Source organism: Rousettus aegyptiacus, unplaced genomic scaffold (genome assembly GCF_014176215.1).
Source record: "Rousettus aegyptiacus isolate mRouAeg1 unplaced genomic scaffold, mRouAeg1.p scaffold_m13_p_1, whole genome shotgun sequence".
Taxonomy (NCBI): domain Eukaryota; kingdom Metazoa; phylum Chordata; class Mammalia; order Chiroptera; family Pteropodidae; genus Rousettus; species Rousettus aegyptiacus.
This window is the reverse complement of record NW_023416284.1, coordinates 99458630-99484883: the sequence shown is the minus strand read 5'-3', so window position 1 is coordinate 99484883 and position 26254 is coordinate 99458630. Positions and strand designations below refer to the sequence as shown.

At 39.5% G+C, this 26254-nt stretch overlaps 1 protein-coding gene across 3 annotated transcripts in view; it reads right to left on the bottom strand.

Annotated features, from left to right (window-relative positions):
* Nucleotides 1-3516: 3516 nt before the first annotated feature.
* The window catches only part of BICRAL (BRD4 interacting chromatin remodeling complex associated protein like), a 91804-nt gene continuing 69066 nt past the window's right edge, over nt 3517-26254 (bottom strand). For all 3 annotated transcript variants that reach the window (XM_016128604.2, XM_016128605.2, XM_016128603.2), the window contains 7 exons: nt 15830-15935; nt 14874-14974; nt 13741-13802; nt 12998-13143; nt 11659-11753; nt 9914-10016; nt 3517-7334 (listed from right to left, as the gene is read on the bottom strand). In XM_016128604.2, the coding sequence (XP_015984090.1) occupies nt 6547-7334; nt 9914-10016; nt 11659-11753; nt 12998-13143; nt 13741-13802; nt 14874-14974; nt 15830-15935 (1401 nt within the window). In that variant the 3' untranslated portion in view covers nt 3517-6546. The remainder of the gene's footprint in view (nt 7335-9913; nt 10017-11658; nt 11754-12997; nt 13144-13740; nt 13803-14873; nt 14975-15829; nt 15936-26254) is intronic.

Below are 26254 nucleotides of genomic sequence, written 5' to 3'. Positions count from 1 at the left end.
ATAAGTTGAAAGGGTCTGAACTGTTCCAGACCTCTCGCTCCCCAGTGGGAGGGGCACAAGACTTTAAGCTTCTCTCCTTTGGGTTTCGAATCTTGAGCAGTCATGATGGAAGAAACAAAGGAGGTTTGGGGAAAATCTTTTAAGGATTTCCACCTACTGAGAACTTCTGGAGTTTCCTTTTTCCTGTCTTTCTCAAGCCTGGTGGTTTTTCAATCTTCCCTTCAATCCTTATCCTTCTTATAAAATGCTATGCTGGTTAGCCAGATTGGTTTCTGTTGCTTGCAACCAAAGAATCTTGATTTATAACTTCCACAGATTTGGAAAATGTCTGCATTTTACTGTATTTACAAGATACAGAATAATGTGTATGAAAGTGGTGCTAGTTTGTTTTGTTGTTTTTGTTTTTTGGCTACAGATGTATTTATATGTAATAATTTTGGAAGGCTATAGAAGAAAGTATTGATGAGTGGGTGTTATTTTTGGGATACAGGAGTGGAGCCTGGAGTGGGAGGAAGACTTACATTTTGTGGCATGCCCTTTGTGTATTGTATATTTATTAGTGTAAGAAAAGCTCTCTAGGTAGTTAAGTTCTTATGATTTACCTGTTTTAGAAACCACTTGACTGTGTTTTTAAGACTCCCACCAGGAACAACATTTTGTTGTTCTCTGAATCGACTCTAGGATCCTTTTGCTAACACATCCCACAATATTATGTCAGCGTTGTCTGCACTTTGAGATTATTTGGAATCCTACTCTTTTTCACTTAACACCACACCCAACACATCCAAGAATGGGGCTTCATCTGCAATGTCCCATCTGCCCTAAAACACCTTCTTGGATTATGACCCTTCTTGTAGCCAACTTTGTTTTGTTTCAAGCTTTCCTTGCTTTCTCTGAGAGTGAGTGACATGGGTTACCAGGAAGCAGGTAGGAAAGAGATTACAGCAGGTCCTCAAATAACCTTGTTTTGTTATAACATTGATGAGGTGCCTTAGGAACTTAAATCTTATGTATATCAATTAGCTTATATCAATTACCTGAGGGTAAAACTGATTTCATTATATGTCATTTTGCTGCAGTTTCAAGAACCTATTGATTATGGTAAGTGAGGACTTATTGTAGTGTGAGAGCAGCCAGGTGAGCCTGGAGTTAGGGACAACCGTTTTTGATACTGATGAAAAACAAACATTAGGGAGGAAAAGTGGGAAGGAAAAATGAGAGAACACATGAAGGAAGGTAGCCTTTTGAGAGTTAAGGATAGACACAGGAAAGCTAGGGTAAGGAGATAGCGTGTAGTAGGTAAGATCAAAACAGAAAAACCCAAACCTCTTCTGAATTATTTCAAGGATAATAGAACATGAGCTTTTTCTACCTCCACAATTCAATAACATCTTATTTTACACGCTAAGAAGTAGGGGGACAGGACAAGTCTTCCTAGTTTATAGGCAAGGAAGCTGAGGTTGAGAGCAACCTGATTACATGTTAGTTGAAGTACTGGGGCATGTTTCCAGAATCTGCTGGGCCAAAGGTACTTTCTGTCCACCTCACTGCACTGCTTTCCTTGATTTGACCTTCACATAAGTGATTTTTTCCCCTAAGGATCTTCTTGCCTTTGCAATTGTTTTCAAAGGCCAGGCTACAACGCATACCTACTAGGAAAACAGATTAGGGTTTCTTATAAAGGCCTTTTACTTGTAGCAATGCAGACACAGGCTGTTCACATTATAGCATCTATTTTATACTGCAAATGTGCCCCTACCATTTGTGTGTTATCGAACCAGATTTCTCTACGTTTATCAGTGTAATTACAAAATTCCTTTATATTCATTCCTGCAGGAAGTATCATAGTCTTTTCTCAAACATAATTCAGGAAACTGTACTAAGAAGCAGGGCATGGAAATACACATTGCAGCTCTCTACCAAGAGGCAGTCTGGAAGAATTTTAGCTTCCATTTTTTCCTCTCCTAAAACTCCAATCAGTTTCCAAATGTAATGTATTGGCTTGTTTCCTCTCTAGATCATAAGCTCCTTGAGAGTAGAAATCACACCTTAAAAAAAATATATGTATATATATGTATGTATATATACATGTATGTGTGTGTATACACACACACACATATGTATATATGTATAATCCCCACCCCCAGTGTCTAACACAGTGCCTATAAACTGCTCGATGTATATTTTGGTGGTTAATGCTCTCCACTTCAGCTGGATCCTCAGGAGTCCTATCTGTCTCGAAGCACACACACACAGGGCTGAGGCAGAGCCGGAGCCCGCGCCCATGGGCTAGCACCCTGAGGACAGCAGAGCTAGTCCTGCCTGAGTGATGCTGTTTCAGGGCCCCCAGACGATGGGGTTCCTTTCTTTTCCCTTCCCTTCCCTTGCAATAATCCACTGGCTACTTTCTCTCTATTAGAGTGTATTAGGGCCCCTCTCCTGGAACATGGCCTCTCACACACAGGGCTGAGGGCACTAACCATCCCAAGAGAAGATGACTGGTCCTTCCTCTGGGCCTGTCCTTGGGGAACATAGACACTCTGATCCTAACTAAGCATCCAGATGATCTTCCTTCTAACTCTTTATTCCTGGGGAACCCGCATTACAAAGGGCTTGAAGAGGAACAAAAATGTCACAATGGACAAACATCTATCCTGAGCAAGAACAGGAGGCTGACATCGGGGCAACACTGCAAACCACACTGAGGGATCCATCCACTGGTGGAATTATTCTAGCAGTAATTATTCCAACTTATATGAGAACAACTTCATATTCATATACTGATTACTGCAGAATATTGATTTTCTGGCTGCTACTGCTTTAAGGGCAGGGGGAGGGGGAGCAATTAAACCATAAAGTAAGGGGTATAAGTATAAATTCTGAGCCTCAAAGAAAACTTTAAAGAGAACCATACCCTCACCCCCAGAAATACATTTTAGCCACTGGTAGTTTCCCTAACAATTTAGGTAGAGTCACACAAGAACTCGGTAGGGCCTCATGGGGCCAATTTTACAAATAAGGTTATAGAAGTATTTCTCAACACAATTTGGTCAAAATGTGTGAATCCAAAGAGAAAAATGTTAATTCTGGCACAAGTCTTAGTGTAAAATAGTTTTCTTCATCTATCCTTTAGCCTTCTTCTTCTCCCCCCACCCCTTAGCCTTCTTGTCCTTGCAGAAACAAAATATAAGAATATAATGGAAAAAAATTTCCTGCAGACTGAGCTCACTTATCTAACTTTTCAAATGGCTCCATTTTTCCTTCCTTAGTTAAGGACCTGTGTGACAGAAGGGATGGATGCCAGAGGTGTATATGACTAAACTTTCTCACTGACCAACTTTAATTTGTAACTGTTTGGAAAGGCCCATCAATTAAAATCCTACCCCTTCACTGGTTACGCTACTTTGGGCAATGGTAAATATCTTTAAATATAACTCCCCCTGAGCACTTACTTACCCTTTTCTTCTGGGAAAAGCAGCCATTCCTATTTGCAAAATCAAGACAATCACAGTTGCACATTTTCCCAAATCTTTGGCTGTATTGCAATGGTTGTTTCATTTTGTAATCTCCAACTAAACATTTCCTAACCATGGATTAACAATATAGTTACTGACTGGTTTCTTTTAACAGTATTTATCCAACATAACAAAATAAACTGCAATTTGTTATACTTTTTTTTACAAAACATTTTATAAATATTTTTACAAAATGTATACAAAGCAATTTCAAGTGAGACATACTATACAAATGAAGGTATTTAAGCAAATAAAGCCCACACCACACTGACAGTGAGTGACGCGTCCTCTTTTAAGTCAAGTCAGTCTGTAAGGCCTCCCTAATCTAACAAAGTCTACTAAATTCTTCAGAGCTAAAATAGTTCTTTTTCGTAATTGCCAGTTTAAAATTTGCTTTATCTTTAGGCAGTACTCAAGGACACAGAAAATCAAATGCTTAATAACAAATTCACACTTTTCCACAACAACAGAAAAAAGAAATGATTTTTGTTACTGAGTACAAGTAGTTCTAAAACTTAACTTTGACTATGAACCTGAACAACTGAGCATTGGCCATCGGAGGCTGAGCTTTCTCCCTTCACCAGAGGGGGCTCGACATGCGGGTTATGACCCATGTGCGCATAACCTAATCACAGGAGTAAAACACGTTTCGTAATCTTCATTTGTCATTATCTAGAATCTTTCCTCCATAAAAAGTAAACTTACATACAAAGACACAAAAATTTACAAGTTTCATTTTGGTAAATTAGGCTCTCCATTTGCTAGACAAGTGTTAGGGCTTAAAAACCCTTTAAGATGGTATAAGGAAAGCTAGGATTGGGGAAGCAGGGCAGGATAGGGAAGAGAGAGGTGACAAATGTACACAAAGCTTATCTTGTCTCTTAAGAATTCCACTGATTCGCAGTAATTAATGTAACTCAATAGTGGCCTTCGTGAAGGCTTCCAGGTAGAAAGTTCCACAATGAGAAGAATTTGATCAGAGGGAACCATCTTTAAGTCTTGCTAGGAATTAGGGGAGCATGAATTAGGGGAGCATGAACTCTAAGGGAAGAAGAGCCGATGAGATCATGGGCTTCAGGGCAGGGTGTTACCCCAGGGCTGCCCAAACCGAAAGTTTCGACTGGCAGCACCAACTTATCTTTCTAATATGTTACAATACAGGAAAAAGAGGAAATCTGCAACCTGGACATTGGCACAAATAAGGAAAAAATGGTAATCCAGAGATGGCCCAGTTTTTCCAATTTCTACAGGAGCGGGGAGAAGGTACTTCGCTTTTATGAAGACTGGCTGTCTCACATGGTTTCTGTGTGTGGTGGAAAAAGGGCAGGGAGAGTACAGGTCTTCTGTTGCTGTGTTTCTAGTAATCAGAAGCCTTCCTTTCCATCACAGGCCAATCTGGAAAAGAAATGCCCAACATGATGACAATGGGGGTCATCCCCATTCTGGGGACAGCCAGAAGCGGATCCTGGCAATGGGTTAGGGTGGAGACCAGTGGGTACACCTCTAAAGCTAGAGAGATAAACAGAATAAATGAGAGAGTGCATACACATAAGAGGGAGAGTGTGTACACGCTGTAACCATAATGAACTCTGGCTCTGAATAGCTCAGATACATGCACACAGGCATCGGTGAGAGTGCATATCAAATACCATTATGTAGCTTTCCCAATGACAGAACATAATTGATGAGTATGAAAGTAACAATAAAATGGGATGACCTATGGCAAGTATTCAAGAAAGGAAAATGGGGAATGCTCCCTGAAAAGAAATATAAATAAATAAAGCAATAAGTCATGTTCACTAATATGAACACGGGCCAAACACAAACCATGACGGGGCATGTCCTTTGGCTCTCAAGTGGGAATCCTGTGTCTCAGATCTCTCCTTTCCGTGGTGGGCTAGCTGGTTACCTTTGGTTTATCTGTGTTTTGGTAATGACTGCTGCCGGGGGTGACTACTGTTCTCAGACAACAAGAAGCAAAAAAACAAGGCCAAAGTCCCCTTAAGGTTTAAAATGAAAATTACGACATACTTTTCAAATGAAAGTGCTTTTGATGCTTGGCTATTTGTTGTGGGAGAGGGTGCAAAGAGAGGTTAAATGAAACGATACCCAGCAACAAACAAAAACGTACATCGTATGTTGACTATATCCAATTATAAATGCAAAACGCTTGTGTTTTTTTCTCAATAGTTAACATATATATGCTTTTACATATATACATATTATATTCCTCATGGCTCTATCCCGGCCTCCCCTGTACACTGTGCCACTTAACCGGTTTCCATTTTCCTTTATTTAGCCTGGTGAAATGATCTCAAGTCATGCTGTTGCTACTAAGAACAGAGCATTCCCTAGATGAAATTCAACATGGATATGCTGAAAAAGCATGAAATTTTTGTTCCAGGAGCATCGGAAAAGCACTTGAACAATGAACAAGGAAGCCCTGCAAATGCCCTGCTTGTGCGCTACTGGCTACTTATACCAAGGCTGTGGGGTCCCTAGCAGAGCGGCCAGCAACGTACTGCTCAGACATGGCTGAGGGGGAGAACCATGTGGTCTCCCTCCACCAAAAAACCCCCAAAACCCCAAATTTGGAGATGCAGTGGGATATGCTTTAAAAAGTAGCTTCTATCAGTCCTGTTTGATTTCTTTAATAAGTCTGTTCTTTGCAAATGACTTATGATTGTCAGAATTTTATCCAGGGCCAAGTGTACTTGATCTCATTGAGTTATAGTGTTTTTTTAAAAAAAATAAAACAAAAATGACTATAAGCACTTTTGGAACACTTGAAATGTGTAGGGCCTATCAGACTGCTTTCTAACAAGGATTCATTTTACTAAAGGATCTCCCTGTAACCACCACAAGTATTGCTCTTAAACAAAGAACGGGGTTGAGATTAGAAAGAATAACCTGTGATGAAAGATCACGCAGGCTGGAGACAGGAGACCGTTTCCATTTGCTTTTGCCAGGAAAGACTGCAACTTGTCCGGGGCGGGGTCTGGGGGGTGGGATGGGGAAAGGACTGCTGCTATTAACACTCTAGGATACTATTTACAGCTGCTTCTAAAATAGAGTCAGTTTCTACAACGCCTTCACTGTGGTCCGGGATGAACTTTTCCAGGCAGTTTTCCTGCGAAGCCATTGGAGAAAAGTTGGGGAAATCTAACTCAACAGAGCCGCTAACTGCGGGGTCACTCTGGGGCTGCCGCCCCGCCTTTTTGAGTTCCAAGATGTTCTTAAATGTTGTTTCCAAACTCTTAGTGAGCTGGAGGTCGGGCTGGGGCTCTCCTGATCCTTTCATGATGTCTGTGTGTAAAACTTCATTCTTTGGAGAATTCCTCAGAGTTTTGTCCTGGAAGGAATTGTTACATGTCATCTCCAAGTGAGAATCTCCTAAGATACTTGAGAGTTTGCTCTCAGTACCACGATCTGGTCTGGATGAGGTTTTCCGGTGCCCTTCAGGGCCGGGAGAGCACTCGCTGCCCTTCATGGAGTCTCTCCGGCTGATTTTCTCTTCAGACGCACCCCGGTACTGAACTAAGCCCACTTTGTCAAATTTCAGTGCTCTGCCGAGGCATTCAGTTTTTTTAGAAATGTTTCCTTCTGCGGAGACCACGATGTGGTTAGGCACTAGATGAAATTGGTCATGATTTGTTGGTTCTGCCAGGCATGGTTTGGCTCGGTCTCTGCTTTGGGCCTTGGACGTCGGATGGAGAGAGCTGGTTGTTTTACTGCCATGCTGGTCGATCCTGCCAAACTGTGTGTCATGAGCGGCTTTATCAAGTTTGAAAGAACAACAGAAATCAGCCTGAAAACCCTCTGGAAGTGGAAACAAACAAACAAACAAAAACCATTTATGAACAAATGAGTGATTAAGAACAAAAAAAACAGACCCTTGGTAGGTCAGGGGCAAAGCTGTCCCACTCCAGCCCACCCAGTCTTTTACATCCAAGAAGATGCAGAAGCACAGCATTTGAGGAGGCATCCTATAAAAGTAACCAAGGCTATGGCGCCACAGCCTCCAGACAAGAAGCTTAAACCTTTTTGAAAGGTAGCTGCTTGATGACAAATGGGAAAACAGGACAGGCAAAAAGCTCCACTTTGTCTTTGACCTCTTACTGCCATTTTTAAAGTTTTTAAATTAATGACTGCTTTGAAACAGTCTGAAAATAGAAATTAGATACTAGTATCAGCCTGGTTTCTTCCTTGGAGCAGAGGGCCCTAGAATGAGGCTCTGGTGGGGGGTGGGGTAGGGTAGGGTGTGACGGACACAACTATTTGTCTTTGGGAGATGGCTTCAGTCCCTTTAGACACATGTGAGGGGACCTGGCATAACTAGCTTTACTTTGCTAGGAGTACACAATGAAGGTCAACATGCATCCAAAATGGCATCTGCTTGGAAGGACAGTGGGGCGTGGAGGAACGGTGTCTATGAGTAAGCATTGAACTATACTAGGCTTGAAGACCTAAGGATGGCAACAGAAATGTTAGTGAGAATTTAGGGGGTCGAGGGCACAGAGGGAGGAAGGAGACTGTTGTTATCATGCAATGGCAGAGAAAGTGTTCACTCTGGAAGTAATGAAAATGAAATGAATTTGTTAACCAAACCCCAAAATATGAGATCTAGGGAATATAGACTTGAAATCCAAATAGCTGATTCCATTCAATAAACACTGGCTATATAGGCACAATACAGAAGAGAATAAAGCATGTCTCTGCCCACATGACATTCATGCCTAAGGGGGATATGACAAAGTAGGATGGTTATTCCACAAACCTAATTCACCAAAAGACAACAGATTTCAGGTTCTAAGAAAAAGGGATAGGAATATATCCTACATTTGTCTCTTCTATTTTGGAAAGATTTGAGGATTCTCCTACGTATATAGTAATTCTTTCAGATTCTCCCTTTAGACTAAGGGTAAGAATCATCTATTTTCTATGGAAATTTCTTGAGCTACATCAAACACAAGGCAGAACCTTCACCTTTAAGTATCAGAAAGGACGTTAGAGGAATGGAAGTAAAGTCATAGGAGAATACAGCAGGTCCTCAAATAACATTGCTTTGTTCAACATTGTTTTGTTGTATCATTGATGGAAAAAAAAATATCGATTCCCAGCTGGGCCACTGTCTGTGTGGAGTTTTCATGTCCTCTTGATGTTTCTGTGGGTTTCTTCGGGATACTCCAATTTCCTCCCATAGACCAAAGATGTGCACATGAGGTAAATTGGGTTTCTACATTGTCCCAGTCTGAGTGAGCATGGTTGTAAGTGTGTGAGTGTGCCCTGTGATAAAAGGCCATCCTGTTCAGGGTTGGAAAATAATTCTTTAATTTTTATTAATCTTTATTAAATGTGTGTATAGCTCACATTTATTTCAATGTTTACTATTTGAAGTATTTTTGGTCTTTATTTAGAAGTTTGGTGATGTTTTTGTGTCCAGAAAATGCTGTGGGAACTTAATTCTTGTTTATATCAATTAGCCAATGATAAAACTGGTTTCCTCATAGTTTTGCTTTAAATTGCAGTTTCCAAGAACCAATAGATGATATTAAGTGAAGACTTACTGTAATAGTCCAATAATAGGGGACTGGATTAGCTAAAGTATCAAATTAATGTATTAAAATTTTATTAAATATTATTTTGAAGAATAAAGCAACATGATAAAGACTTCAGGCATATTAAATGGAAGAAATTCAAATAATAAAATTATGTCTAGCATATGACATATGATTATAACTATATACAAATTATGTATGTAAAAGAACCAGAATTGGAAGAAAACCTGGAGGAATAAAAACATTTCTTTTATAGGGTGGAAAAAGCATGGGTAAAATCTACATTCCATGAATTGTTATGTTATTCGATTTAAAAATGTTTAGAGGCTAGAAAAAAGTAAAGAGAATTCCTTTTTAAAAGGCAGAGTGTGGGTCAAATTTAACATGTATGCAATTAGCATGAAAATGATGGAGTAAGAGAAAAGTACTTAAATGGAACATTATAATTTCTTATCTTATGGACAGGGGCCGTTTTTTTTTCATGAATTTTTTTCCCCTACCAATGCCTTGCACACAGTAAGACAGGTCAGTAATTTGCTTAGGTTTAACTGCTTCTGGAAAGGCTTCTGACTTAATTCGATTCTCAAAAACTAGAGAAAGACTGAGAAGTTTAAAAGTGGGAAAAAAACAATGAACTGAATGTAAAATTCCAGTTTGAATTTTGTACAATATAGAACTTCACAGAGTATTCATATCCTGCTCTCAACTCTGGATTTTTTTCCCCCCAGAATTCACGTTCTCTCAGGTTTCATATCAAAGGTGGATTCAGAGAGACTCCCCAAAGGCCCATAGCCCGAGCCACAGTGGGAGCACTCCTCTCTTCACTCTGGTGCATCTTACCAGGGTCCACAAGAGCCAGACGCTTGTCCCGGGAAAGAGATGCTCTTTCCTCCTGGTTGAACATTCTATCGATCATCACCATCTCAGCAGAGGGATTGATCCGCTGAAAATGAGAGAGTCCAGTCATTTCAGGTGCCTTTTAACAAAGGCAAACATCTCACTGTATCTTTGGAAAAATTAAGCAATCAGAAATGAGAATTTAATGTTTAGGCTCTAGGCATGTCATATTCCATTTAGTCACATTTTCCCTTGCCACATAAGATACATTCTTTAGAAACTGTAACTTACACATTAGCATAAAATGCAAAAGGTAATAAAGGGGAAGTGAAAAGTAAGCCTTTCTTCTTCACCTCCCCTATGTACCACGCCCACGTCCCAGTGCCTCTCCCTGGAGGCACCCTGTACCTTGCAGTTTAATACACTCTTCCAGAGATATATTATGCACACACATGCATTTACATTCTTCTTTGTATTTTTTTGCACACAAATGGTAGCAATTATACACACTGTTCTGGACCTTTCTTATTTCCCTCCCTGCTAATAATATGTTGGGATTTTTTTCCTTAGGATGACCTTTTACTTTATACTTTGCTACGCTTTTTTTTTTTTTTTTTTAATTAAGGTTTTCCTTTTTTGCTCTACAGAATCATATCTTAAATTATATTTCTGGGTCTTACTTAACATGAAAATTCATGGCAGATATAATTGGACCAAATAAGTGGTCCTCTTTTCAAAAATGATAGTCTTTTTGATGTCTCAGTGTTTTATTTTAGAAATGGTTTTCAATATAGAACAACTATTTCAGACCTTGGAGGCACAATTTTAAGTAAACATATATTAGTAAACATATATGTATTTTTAGGTAAGCCCAAACACACATACATACCTACTTACAATATACTGCATATGTAGATAATGTACTTCAACTAATCCCCTAAGGTACATTTTCAAAGTTGATCTTAAATTGAAAACCACTTGTAAGAGACCAATTTATAGGTTAAAGCTGATATGATTTTAGAACTGCTTTAAAAAATCTGAGAATAGCTGTGGTCTTCCCATCATTTCGTGAAATATCTTACTCCTTTCTCTTATTAACTGGTGCCTTAAAACCAATTTTAGTTCTTATCTGAGGTAATGAAAATGTCCTGGAATTAGACAGTGGTGATGGCTACACAATCTATGAATATACTAAAAACCATCAAGTTGTACATTTTAAAATTAAGCATGAATTTTATGGCATGCTATGAATCTCTCACAATTAAAAATAAGACGAAACTAATTCTAACATTTGTCATCACCAAGTCTTTTCAGATACAGTCCTCAACAAGCTTCGCCGGCAGTGCCGCCACTCTTCTTCCCCATCTCTGGGCTGGCGAGAGGCAGCGGACAGCGTCAGAGTGGGGACCACGGGGTGGGACGGTCCTGGTCTGTACGCTGGCTCTGCTGACGACCCTACAAACTTACTAGCTATATGATCCCGGACAAATTATTTAAACAAAGCCCTGGTTTCCTCATTTGGAACAGCTACAGGAACATTGATTGTGATCGACCATGTAAATAAAGCACAGTAGGTACATTAGCTGCTGTTAGTAGCATAACAGTCGGATGTAAGTTTTTCTACAATCTCAAATAGCTGTGCCTTTTAAACTATGCTGGGAAACTGATTCCTTGAAGTTTTCTTTCTGAATTAGTAGCTGTGACCTGTGGGGTTTAAAAATCAAATACATTTGGTAGCAGAATTTTACCATGGCATCTTCTAGGAGCAGGCATCTGTATTTGTTAAGCATAGCTTGGGTCCTTTTTAGGAGCTGAGTGGCAACTGTTTCAAATTCATTGTCGACTTTAAAAAGAGAGAGAGAGAGAAAACAGTGAGAGAGAGAGAGAAAACAGTAAGAGAGTGCAAATCACCAGGTCTTAAATTTCCTAGGATTGAAATATATCACTCTTTCATTATTCAAACACATCTTGTCTGTGGAAATTTTCTCTCCTTAGATTAGCTCTGCCTTGGTTAAACAACATGCTTCTGCACTGCCTTCCCTCACTGTCCACTGGTAATATGATCATGGAAACTAATTTCAATACTAGTTTATTTTACCTTTAATGAAGAAGCCAAAAAAATCACCTATAAAAGAAAACCATATAGCACAGACCAGCCATAAGTATCAACGCATAGAGAATGATCCACTTGTTTAGATGATCTCAGCCTCCACTCCCTTCTAATAGTATGAAAAACTAAAACAGTTGAAACAGTGAAGTCCAGCTGCCTGGGTTGGACAGACTAGTTGCATGTAAAGACACAAAGTAGTTCATGGTATCCTGTAGGTCATGGTGCTATGGCTCTGCCCTTTGTCTGTTGGTCTCCAAACATCTCACATTTTGTACTTCACTATTCTCAGAGTCCTTACATCCCTGTTTAATGCTGGATCTGTTCCCTGTTCCCTGGACTTCCCAGGGAAGCTCATCGTGGATTGACTGAGACCACAATACTATGTCGGGGAACTAATGGAGTCAAGTCTTTGGAATGGTGGTGGGAAGGAGGGCAGAACCAAGTTGCATCAGAATGGGCTAAGTTTTAGGTTGGGATTAGGGGCCTTTAACCTTAACTTTTTTTTTTTTTTTTTTTTTTTTTTTTTTGCCAATTTCTTGATATACAGCAATGCCTTGGACTCACTTTGTAACCTCAGAGAATGCTTGTAGGGGCTAAAGGATCTATCTAACTCATAAAACTGGTAGTGAGAGCTAAAGATATGCATTCTGCCTAAATACAAGGACTATGCCTAAACCACCATGTACAGTATGTAGTTCAGAGCCATCCCATTTACGGCCAGCAGTTCAAACAATGCTTTGGAGTCACTGCCCCCCAAAATACTCTGACATTTGGATAAACCTTCACAGAATATTGAGAATAAGTTATAACCCTAAACCAGGACTGTAAAATCAATTATGCTAGGAAAAAGTTAGGTCTGTGACTGAAAACAGTGGCCTGGATAACATCTGGAGGCTATGAGGTTCTCGCTCTTCTGCGGGGCATCCACGGGGGTCACCTCGTGTCAAAGTGGCACCCATGGGTTATAGCCTGTTTACCTTTCTTTAAGTCTTCCTCAGTGGGCATGGAGCCCTGGCACACGTGGTAGGAGAGCAGCCTCTGCACCGCATCACTTAGTGATTGGAACTGACTTTTATCAGGTGTCACAGCATGGGCTTGGTCCCTCTGTAACTGCTGGAGAATGCTTTAAAAGAGAAATGGCCAATGTCAGTGGAGAGTCATGTTAGGAAATCTAATCTTTGCATGTAAAGAAAACAAGACATACAGGAATGTTATTCATAGTATAGCGATTCTGTTTTTTCTTCAGTTTTATACTTTGTATACCGTTGCTGGGTTTAGACTTAGGTCTAACTGTCTCCATAGAGGACTCAAACTATGGCCCTGGCTTCAAAAGCACAGTGTTTGGACAGTGAGCTCATGTGCGGGAGCTCATACAGATCTTGGAAATACCTGAGCATTGGCCAACTAAGATTATGCTAATATTTCTGTTCTGAAATAGAAGTTTATCAAACCATGCTTCTCTCGGAGACACTCAGGCCAACCAAAGGGTATGTGGTTTGCTAAAAGGGCAAAGAATTCTTCTTAAGAACAAAAGAGCAAATAGTAGGCTCAAACTATTTTTGATATATTTATATAATGGAAACAAACTATAGGGAAAGATTTTCAAAGTATATTTTAAAAATAGTATATTTATCATTATAACTTGACTTCTTTTGTGTATGTATTTAAGGTTAGGAACCTAGAGAAATGTTCAAAATAAGTCATTTCCAAGGTCACTCACAAAGCTCCTTTAGTTAGTTGTTTTGTAGCAGGCCTCTTCTGTCCTCCTGAATGACCATCCACCTAAAGACAAAACATATCTCTTATTATTTCCTTCTTTGAAAAAATAAACAGAATATAATTACACATAAAGTTAACTATGTTTTGAATATTTGCAACTCCCTATTAAGAGCATATTGTAAGAATGCAGACTTTTGACTTGCTAAAAAAAAAAAAAAAAATCAAGTCCATAGACCCATGTAGCAAAGTCACTCTGTGTCAAGATTATAGAATGCTATCCTATCAGTTCCTTGGAAGGACTCAGCTTGTACCTTAAAGCCTGAATCCTCAACTTCCTCTACAAATGCATCATCATATTTTTGAAAAAATATATTTATGGGTAGCGACTCCAGGAACATCTGAAAATTCAGTGGATATTACTCAATTCATCTTCTCAGCGGTAAATAAGGAAGCGAACACTTTCGAGCTCCTGTTAGTTTGGGCGTGTGATCTAGTATGGCATTTCTATGTCATGTTAAGGAAACAAATATGCCTACATCAGAACCTGAGAACTGAAACAGACCCTTCAGTGAGTACTCCAGGCAGGCTCAGACTAGAACAAGTTTCATTAAACTATTAGTTGCTAAGTTGGATGGGGAAGAAATTAAGGCCTTTGTAAATGGAAAACAAAACTTCGTTTTCTTTCCTTTATAGATCAGTGGTTGGGTTAAAAAGACGGCAGGGATCAACTACTTCACACATTCCTGGTTGCCACTGCAGAAAAAAAATCTTTCAGTATAACTAAGAGGAACAGATCTACTTTTGATACAGTAATGAATAATATCATTCAACAGAAAACCACGTTTTTGGAGTGCCTACTATGTGTTGGCTGCTGGTATATTATACATCATGAGGAAAAGATAGCATTGTAAATACGTGAGAAACAGGACAGACAAATTCATCCCATAAACATCAACATAACAAGGCCTGGCCCACTGGGGTCTTCAGTGAGCACGCTTTTGTGGGCACACAAGGAGACTGCACTGGCTGTGGAGATGATACCAGGCAGCAATACCAAGCACAAGATGACAACTATATTTTCTTTCAATTATGCTAAACGTTAAGAAGAAGCAATGCAAACAAACTATGTTCTACCTGCACAGCTGGCTGACCAGGAGATGATCCAACTACTTTTTCCTGCTGTGGTTGTGTGGTTCCTAAGGACGCTGGTAAGACTTTGCTTCCAGAATCTTGCCCTATTAGAATTAACACATAAGACAATGTTCAACAGAAGCAGTGAATAAGACCCATTGTATAATCCTAGAGTCTAATGTACACAGATTATGGAATATTCTGAAAGGGATTTCTTTATCATGGATGCTTACTGTGAAGAAGCATAGCAGGAAGTACATTTATCTACAAAATCTCTGGGAGCACAGGTAAGGATTATTAAAGCCTATTTAGGTGATAGAAGTAAACAAATAAATGGTAATAAATAAAAGCTGTCAATGCAACAGTCTCAATTATCTACAGTCTGAGGAACAGGCCTCAAGCCAGTAATCTATCAGTACTGCCGAAACCTAAAATACTCACAACTTAATGAAAGGGAGGCCCAAACAGAGGACTGACTAGGAGGCTTCACGCTTTTGTCTTTCTAGTACTTATTGAGCAGTGCAGTATTCGAAGCTTTAGAAGAAACAAAAGACAGCCATAATGTTTTTAGTCTCGAGGTGGGGGGTAGGAGTTCTAAGTAGGTATGTAAGTGTGTGTGTGTGTGTGTGTGTGTGTGTGTGTGTGTGTGTGTGTAAAGCAACGCGAGGATAGTTATAAAGTCACCTGTGCCATATAATACTAGATTTTGTTTTTTATAAGCAGCCTACTTTTTCACATAATTTAATGTAACATAATTTATTTAGAAGTGGTTTTTTCTTGCATATAAAATGATGACACAGATGCAACATGGAAAGGATACACAAAAAAGGAATGATGAGAGTAGAGGTGAGATTGAGTCAGAAAGACTGCATGCAGAATGAAGGATGTGAGAAGAGCTTCTCTGAGTGTCTGGGAAAACAGGGCCGGACTGAGGAGAGCTTAGTACAAAGGCTCCCGACCTGGCAGTACGGTGCTCAAGAGGCCAGGAATCTGTGCTTGCCTCAGGCCATCTGTGGTCTTGGAAGCGGAAATGGGGGAAGTCTGATTCAAACTTTTTTTCTGAGCCTGTGAAAAAATATTACCAACATGGAAAAATTAATTTCATGACTCAAAGGTTTAACAGATTACTTAAAACACCAACCAAGCCTGTTAATGCCTACCTGGCATCACCTTCAGGTTACATTACAAAACAAAACAAAAGTTTTAAAACATTTTCCTATCACATCAGGAGAATTGCAAGGAGTACCCTTTAAAATCTGCAGGCATGCTGAATTGTTTAGGCACCATTCAGTAGGGATGCTGAGCTGATGATACCAGGCTGCTTTCTTGCTCTTGGAACTGTGCTAGTGGTGCTCATACACAGGCTGAGTAGGGAACTCAGTTTCAATCCCCGGTAGTGTTATATCATGTCTGCAAGGATTATGACCCTACCAGTCTCTACGGAGGGTCAGCACAGACTCTGAGCACCTGGTTGGGCCCAAGCACCAATCCCAAATCTACTGTCAACACTCACTGTTTTCTGAGTAGATGATCTAAATAAAGTACATTTCACCCCTGCTACCTGATATGTCTCTAGGTTGCATCATATGTCAACACCTGGTGGCATGTAATTGGGAAATGTAAATGCAACTGAATATTAGCCTAAGCAAATATTATTAGAAAAATTAATCTGATATTTAATCTATTGTGTGCTTTTTTCCTGTAAACAAGGAAGATGAAATGGATGATATTTAAGTACTAACAAGTTCCTTTTAACTTTAAAAGATGTTATCTCTATAATGCATTTAAGGTAATAAAAGGCTTTTAAATTACTCTCAATTTTTAATCTTCTGTGTCATTATTATTTCATAATGCCATAGGTTTTCAGAGTTTTTTTCTTCAGTTTTATATTTTGTATACCATCAGTGGATTTAGAGTTTAGTCTAACCATCTCCACAAGGAACTCAGACTATGACTTTGGCTTAGGTGAAATGTTCTCACCAACCATTCACATGTAGGGGCTCACATAGACCCTGGCAATGCCTAAGCATTGGCCAGCTAAACTCATGTTAATATTTCCATTCTAAAAAATTAATTAGTCTAAACAATTAATTATCTATTTGGTTCTCTTTTCTAATATAAGAATGGAGAAGGTTTGGCGATTACCCAAGAAAGACTGGAGGAGGTCATAACAAAGTTGGAAAAGGTAGCCTTGCTCATCCTTCCATTAGCAGGGAAGGTCTGACCTGTGTCATTCTAGGTAGACAGGCAATCAGTTCTTGGTAAGAAAATCGTGAGGGGAAAATCTTCCAGTTTCCACAGTATTTCCCTGAAAACATAACTCCATACTCTCCCACTATAGGGAAGGTCTTCACATGGAAGACACCTGTGTTGTGGAGAGGCGCGGGGCAGACAGTGAGCGCAGGTCCTTACAGATATTTTCAGGGCATGAACACTAAGGCCCACCCTGAAGGAAAAGCAAAACAGATAAAACTCGGAACAATGTAGTTTAACAAGGCAAGGCTATAATTAGGTGGGACTCTGACATAGTGAGATCAACAGATGGATAGAGGAGCCAGATTAATATGTTCAAATGGTCAAAGTCCTTATACAGCTGTTGCCTGTACACATTTTGGAATTTCTTTCAATATGCCCAGTTTACATGAAACAGAAGAATATCACCCTCATTGCTTTAGAACACATCATTTTTTTTTTGATGAAAATAATCTCCCATCTTATTTTATCAGACATGACCTGGATTACTCCTAGCTATTAACCAGACAAGTAAAACAAAATCCATGCATACATAAGTAGTAAAATTATAAAGGAAAAAAACAAGGAATAAATTATCATAAAAGTCAGGAGAGGGGTTGAGACTGAGAAGTCACATGGAGGGCATCAGTTTCTGTGGGTACTGGCAATATTTTATTTCTTGAGTGGTTATATGGATGGGTATTTGCTTTATAATTACTTGTTAACTGCACATGAATGTTTTTGTGCATTTTTTTCTATATGTGTTCTATTTCACAATACTGAAGAATAAAAGGAAAAAACGCCCAGAACAGTCTTATCTAATGCCAAAGCTTGAAAATTTGCCATCATCTGAGGGTACAGAGTGCTTCTATGTCTAAAAGCAAAGTTATTATCTGCAGAGGGCACGTCTCCTTTCAGTATGTTCTATGTGTTTCACAGTCCCTTGCTGGCCTGTGTGGGTGTCGAGCACTGGCATCTGTGTGTTTTCATCCTCTAACTACTGCCTTAGTTCCTCATTGCATCCCATCCCTCAGGACTAGAACAATCAATCCAACTGTTTCCCTGTGGGGGTAACAGAGGTTTGGGGTAGGGTGGGTAAGGCCATGGTGGTAACAGAAATACATTAGGGAATTTGGTCTGGCCCCTACATTGGAATTGCCTGGATTTACCAGGTCTGCAAGTTTGGAAAGTTCTGCTGTTTCCAGAAGTCACTGGTCACTCCCAGTCCACTTATTTTCAAGCCAGGACTTTTCTCTGTCTGGTTCACTGCATCGCCAGCACCAGAACAAAGCCTGGCACCATAGTAAGGACACAGCAAACACTTGTTAAATAAAAATGAGTGCATGCATTCCACTGTAGCATAAGTCATACGGGCCTGGCCCTCCTCCCAGTCCAGCCGCCCCCCTTGCCCCCACTCGCCGGGAGCCATCGACTTTCTCCTATTCCCTAAATTTAGGCTGCCCACAGTTGACAATCTTTTCCAGAAATAACATTTATCATTCTGTTGTTTTTATTAAACTCTTAGAGAAGGCTTGTCCTTGAAATGTATTTTCTTCACAAATAGAGAAGCTATTTCAGAATATTTGGTAAGCACTTGGCTCAAAGAACTCTACTAATATCAATGTACAATTTTAACTATTTAGACCTCACGAATTGTCTTGATACTAAGAGCACATAGTAAAACCCCAATGAATCAGAAGACTTAACATATTAATTTTGCCCTCCTGGTACATTTTGAAAGAAGCCAATTACAAAATTAGCAAGATGATATTCATCCCACGACAGCCCTTTGCTGAATGAGGGAGACCCCTTGGATCTGCCTAATCACACCCTCCTCTGGGAATTGTCACAGAATTGGGTTAGAGCCAGCAAGGTTAGAGCACACATAAAAGTGTGTTACCTGCCAGAGGGTGTTAAAAGCTAAAACCCAGGAAAAGAGCACCCTTCCTCCCCTCCCCACATCCAAAAGTGCCACACATGCCAGAGGGGCAGTTTACCTCCCCAGAAGGGTGCCTTTTTCTTTTTGGGCCCAGAGGGGCACTTTTCCCCAATTTGAATGAAAGCCAAGTATAGAGCAGCAGAGGCCCTGCTTGGCCACTTCCTCATGTTTCCCACAACTTGGCTCCTCTGGCCACGGCTTATTGAACCACAGCAGGCCAATCAGACTCTCTCCTGGGAATCTAGAGTAGGGGTGGGAAGGGGCGGTGTATACCTCAGGGCCGTGTTTCTCAAATGCTGGTTTAGAGACTAGTTATATGAAGATCACCTGGGGAACTTCTACAAGGCAAAGTTTCTGGGTTCCATCCACAAAGATCCATTCAGAAATCCAATGTGGGCTTAGGAATTTATAATTTTAAAAAGATCTCCAGGTGACTCTGATGCATTACTAAGTTTTGGAAACCACTGCATTTGCAGTCTCTGTTATATCCATGGATCATAACATAAAGGTGGCCTGGGTGGCCACTTTGGTCCAGGAGAAGAGTAAGGGGAACAAGGAAGGAGAGATAAGAGGCCATGCTATCTTTAGGGAGTTGAGAGAATATCAGAGAGCCTGGTTTCTGACTCTCATAAGGAGCTGCACTATATTTCCTAGACATTCCCCCCCACCCCGCATACCTTTTTTTTTTTTTTTTTTTTTTTTTTTGGCTAAACGTGTTAGGGTGAGTTTCTTCTCGTTGCAACCCAAAGTACCTTGACTAAGATGTTTGGGTGTCAAATGTGTACCCAGCACTGTGCTAATCACAGAGAAGGAAGCTGAAGGATGCCATACACAATCTTTGCCCCATGAAAGTTTGCCATCCAGAAAACATCCAGGCCCACCCATTTGATCAGTGAACTGCAATTATGGTATCCAGTCTCAAGTGGGCTTAATGCCTGTCCAGGAATCCTTTCTTTCCCCTAGCCACTCCTTTGTTCTTTCCCACAGAACACTATTTCATTATTTTCAAACCTGGAAGACAGGTGAGAACTTGTTCAATTTTCAAAGCTACAACCTTATCTGCAGCACCCCTTTTCATCTTTCCCCCTTCTTTTGTTACAATCGAAGAGCCATCCTCCTTCTTTTCTGCAAAGAAACCCATCTAGAATTCATTGTCCTTCTCCTTCCTGTCAGCTTTGAAAAGAGCTCAAGCCTTTCCCATATCTTACAACAACAACAACTCCCTGACTCCACACATCGTTGTAGTTACTGCTGTCTCAGTTGCTTTAATTTTTCTAAAAATTGTCTATACTCACTACCACATCTTATTCTCTCTTTAGTCTTGCAGTTGGCCTCTGCACCTATCATTCCATAGAAACACATCTTACCAAGGTCAACTACTGCCTTCTTGTTGCTAAATCTGTCAGCGACATTCCGATCCTTACCTTCACTGACTCCTCAGTGACACTTCACTCTGTGGGCCTCTTCCTTCCTGCCTGCAACATTCTCTTAGATTCCAAATTTCTAAACCCCATTATTTTATTCCTCCTCTCTGGAACCTTCTGAGCCTCACTTGTGGACTCCTCTTTCTGTTTCCATTTCCTAAATGTTGAGGTGCTTTGAGGTTCTTTTCTGGCCATTTTTTCTTCTCTACTTACACCCTCTCCCTGATCCATTTCATTCGCTTCCACCACTTTGATTATAACTTATATGCTGATCGAACTCACTTCAGCACATATTTTAGTCTTACACTTTAGTATTTCATACAACTTAGTTGTCCTACAGAAACCTCAGACTTAACAAATATATCCTAAAATAAACTCATAACTTCCCTTCAAATTACAATTTCTTCCCATACGCTCAATATCAGTGAACCTAGGTGTCATCATCAGGAACCTATATGTCATCCTTATTTCTCTACTATAGCCAATCAATTAAAAGTTCTATCTAACCTAATTGTCTCAAATCCATTCATTGCTCACCATCTTTATTGCCACTTGGCTAGTCTAGGTCTTCACTATTTCATGCTTAGACTATGACACTGGCTCCTTAACGTGACACATAAGATCCTGGATAATTCGGTCCTGGCTCATCTTTCCTGCCTAAACCTTTGCACCCCTCACCTGTCCATGTTTTCCTTCCCCCACAGTACCATGGCCTTTTCTCTCTCCAGGCTCTGCACCTGCTGTTTCCATCCCTAAACATTCTTCACTCAGCCCCTCTCTTGCTGGAGAATTCTTCCTTCTCCCTTAGAAGGTCTCAGACAAAAACCATCTTCCCGAATCATCCCATGTGGTTAGAGGTTTCTTTGCAGAGCCTGGCACTCTGGACTACCTCTACTAGAGCACTTAAATACTGCATGTGGCTGTCAGCTTATCTATCTGCCTCCTGCCATGCAATAGATTACTGTGTCCCTGGGACCCGGCCCAGCGCCGGGTCCCAGGGACACAGTATTGAAATACTATTGAATAACTGACTGAATCAATGAAGGAAACATTAGCACTATAAGTGATTATATACCTAAGTGGGCAGTACAAACAAAAAAGGCAGAGAAAAAAAAAATCAAGGGAGGGACTGAAAGGCTTTATTCTTTGAGGGGCTTTAGGTGGAGCCCCCGAAGCAGGGGAAGCATTTAGACCTGATAGCAAAGGACTTACAGTGAATACCCATCAGCAAAGGCTGGAGGCTCATTGAGTCTGGGAACAATGGGGGTCAGCCTGGCTAACCTGGACAGTTTCTGACTGGATAACCTTACCCACCAGCCAAAGAAGTTTGTGCTTTCTCCTGTAGCAACAGAAAGCTCCCAGATGATTTAGTTCAGGTCATCAAGCAAATGTTTTAGGGAGATTAATGTGGTAGAAATCAAGCTTTTGGAAGAGGCCAAACGCAGATTAATCACCTAGACAATTGTTACAGTTGTCTAATTGCGATATGAATGGGCCTTGGAAATCATCTAGCCCGGTGGTTCTCTAGTATGGTTGTACTTTAGAATCACTTGGAGGAGCTTCTGAACAATGCAGACGCCTAGAGTCTTTTCTCCAGACCATTTAAATCAGAACATCCAGAGGTGAGGCCCAGGTATTCATATTTTTTAAAAGCTCCCCAAGTGATTCTATTGCACAGCTGGCATCCCTCATTTTTGAGAAGAGAAAACTAGGGCTCAGAGAATTAAGACACGAACTTAGACCACAAAACACTAGTAAGTATCAAGGCAGAATCTACAAGTGAGCTCTGACTCCTAATTCAGCTTTCATTTTTCCCAGTTTACTGCAGTCCCTCTTAAAGTCTAGCTCAGGTTATGGATGTAGAAAAAGAGAGAAATGGAAAGTAGTATGATGTAGATAGCTAGCAGATAAAGTCTGCCTTTATGAGCAAATTTGCCTATGGTCTGAACCTCCATCTCCTAGTTGTAACCCCAAGATAAGGATTAGAAATACCATATATTGTCCCCGGCACTGTATCTGTTGTTAATAATATGATCATGATTTTCATTATTATTAGAAAGAATGGATATGAGACATTCAAAGAAGAACTTGAAGGTTCTGATAACTTATTAAAGGTTTAGAGGAGAGGGAAAAACAAGAACATCTAGATTTTGAAGTGTAGGTGTCTGAAGATGCAGTGGTTCTACAGTTAGGTAGGCAGGCTGAGCTAGAGGGGACAGGGAATTAGGGAGGAATAGGCAGCACTGAAGACTTCAGTTTTGATCACTGTAGCGAAAGCACGGTAGGTGCTGCTCTCAAGGAATTTAAAATCTACTAAATCTTTTTGTGATCTAAGGAGATTTAGACTTAAAATAAATTATTTACTTTGTTTGATAGGTTAAACTCTTATTAATCTCCTCCTTTAATCATTGACTTTTGAGTATTAATCCATTTACAGGAAAGTTTAAACCCTGTAAATGATGCTCTGCATTAAGAAATTTAAGTTCACAGGGCTCCCTGAAGAAACGGCTGATTCTGGGTCTGAGGCAAGATAATCATAAGACAAGCCTATAATATCTTGCGCTATAAGGTGCTCAAAGGAGATGGGAACATGTCAAAAGCCTAGAAGCCTCCACTGATCAAATTGGGGACAATTTAAACATCAAAAAATAAATAAATAAATAAATAAATAATAAGGCAAGCAAGCAATAGATTGTAACACATTAACTACAAAGGAAGCACGATCTTTTAGAGATATACAATAAATATTACAGAGAAACATCTGGATTAGTTTCACAATAATATGGGGCAGGGAGAGTGAGTGGGGTATTGATGAAATAAGAATAGCCATGAGTGAGCTGGTAAGCACTGAAGCTGATTGAGCATGGGTGCTCATTACACTCTCTTGTCTACTTTTGCTCATGATAAAATTCTCCATAACAGAAAGCTTAAAAATGAATGCAAAACTTTCCCCCTCAAAACCTTAGAAGTTTATAGTGTTACTCAAATTACTCTGCCGTAAGAAAAGATGAAATACTGCCATTTGCAGCAACAGGGATAGATCTTGAGGATATCATGCTAAATGAAATAAGTCAGACAGAAAAAGTTGAGAACCATATGATTCTACTCATATGTGGGATATAAAACTAAAAGTAACAAACAAGTCTGATAAACAAGCAGAGACTCATGGATAAGAATAGTGGATTTGTGGTTACCGGAGGGGAGGTGGAAGTGGGGAGGTAGATAGCAGTAAGGGGGAGGGGGCATCAAATATTTGGTGGCAGAAGGAAATTTAACTTTGAGTGGTGAACAAACAATGCAATATACATATGATGTATTACTGAATTGTACACTTGAAACCTATTTGATTTTATTAACCAATGTCACCCCAATAATTTTAATTAAAAAAAAAAGTGAGAGGCAGAAGAAAAGTTCTGCTTTATGGAAAAATCCCAGCTAATAACTATAGATGGGATAACACAATTAGAAAATCATTCTGCAACCATAAGTGTAATATTCAGGGGAGGATTATCAATGGAGTCTCAAATCACTGAATGAAAGGCTGGGGAACAGGATAGTCTTAGTGGTCTCAAAGCACCATCCTAGAGATAATTTCTTCTTTACAAAGGGAACCAGGTACCTATGAGCACCTTGAGGAGAAACCTGACAGAGGCCACTATGACTGAGCGATCGTACTCAAAATCACCAAAAGTGGGACAAAACGACGTTATGTGTCTTGCCAAAACCATTTAGACTGAATCTAATCATAAGGAAAACAATCAGATAACTCCACACTGAGGGCCGCTCTACAAGATAATTGATCTGGGTGGCAGCAGACTAAAGAGACATGACAATGAATGAAATCAGTGCTCTCTGCCAAGTTTCTAGAGTTAAGCATTGTCATAAAGGACATTATTGGATTAAAGGGAAGAAATGTGATCTAATTTTATTATATTAATGTTAAATTTCTTGGGTGTGACAGTGATATTGTGGTTGTGCTGAAGAAGGTCCTTGTTCTTAGGCGATACCTGCTAAAGTATTTAGAGGTAAGGGGGCATGATGTTTGCGACTTAATTTCAAGTGGTTCAGAGAAAAAAGTGTGTGTGTGTGTGTGTGTGTGTGTGTGTGTGTGTGTGTAGAGACAGACAGAAAAAGCAAATGTTGCAAAACATAAACACCTGATAAATCTGGGTGAATGGGTTCACTGTACTTTTTTAGCTTTTCTGTGGGTTTGAAAGTTTTCCTAATGCAAAAGGTGGGCGAGGACTTAAATTCACTCTACAAGAAGCTGGTTACATTGGTTGTCTGCAGGCAACTGGGTGGCTGGAGGACAGGAGGAGGGCAATTTTTCACTGTAGTACACATCTTTCTGTACCTTTTGATTTTTGAACCAAACAAATTATCTATACCAAAATAAAGTGTATGCTTAAAAACTTAATCCTCTAATATTAACCCTGTATAGTATCAAAGCTTGCTGAATTAAACTTTCCCAAATAGACAAACACTAAAGGCCCTGGTCATGCTATTTTTGTTCATTACACTGTAATATGAAGTAATTTATACACAAATTTTACACAGAAATTATCAAGTAAAAGAGTTGCTATAAGTGTTTCTGGATGTCCTAGGTTTTAAATGTTAGACAACACCTCGACACTACTTTTCCAATTCATGCTGCATCTAAGGTTGTGTCCTCCTTAATCCAATACACCTGATGCTTTAATTGTTCTGGAAAATCTACAGCAGGAACACACTTGATAAAATGCAACTGACCTAGTCCCCAGTACTTTTTGGCAGTAAAAGGCACAAAAAAATTTACCCTGGAGCTGCCAAAGTTGGCTTCTTGTTACCTTTGGATAACTGAAACTTTTGGGAGTCAGATTTTTTCCCCCATTGAAGCATTATTTTAAAAAAAGAAAGAAAAAGAAATGATCATGCTGTGGCTGATTATAATTAATTATAATAACAAACATAAAGCAAATCAATACATACTGATATAAAATGATCCTCAAGTAATATAATTAAGCAAAACAAATCTACGGTGTGTTGCAGAGATAGGTATACATATATGAAATTGCAGATATGTCTGAAAGAATAAAGAACCTAGAAACAGTAGTGGCCTTTGGGAGGGAAACTTGGGGGAGACTTGACTTTTCACTCTAAACTACTTTGGAACTCTTTTTAATTTTTACCAATTGCATGTTTTACTTATTTCTTTAAATGTGAACAAATGTGGTTTGATAAATGCTGTTTGGGTATCACCTTCTCTATGATGAGTAAGTTTTTAAAACTAGAAGAAAATTAGAATAACCTGTAATCCTATCACCTGGAGAATTACTGTTAATGTTTTAGTGCATTTCCTTCTAATCAAGTTTCCAGGTGTTTTGTAAGCAAGAGGGTTTTCTGTTTTCTAATTCGCCATATTGTTTCTCCCCAACATTTTTCTGAAAGTGAAAACAAATTGCTTATTAAATATTTTATTTTAATGTACATTTTAAATATTTTACATTTAAATGTACACTTTATTCTGTAAGCCTTTCCCCACATCTTTAACCATTTTTTGAAACATTTAAAATGGCTACATAGTACTTCATCATATCCGATCCTTCTCTTATTATTGGATATTTGGGTTTTAGAAAAAATTTTGCAACACTTTGGTTTCAAAGATTATCTACAGAATTATATTTTTTGAGTAAAAAAAGGGGGAAGAAAATAATACATGTATCTGATTAGCTGTGCGAAAATAACATACGATAAATAAACTAGAAACTAAAGAGATTGGTGAATAGAGAGGGTGGGTGAGAACTGGCAGA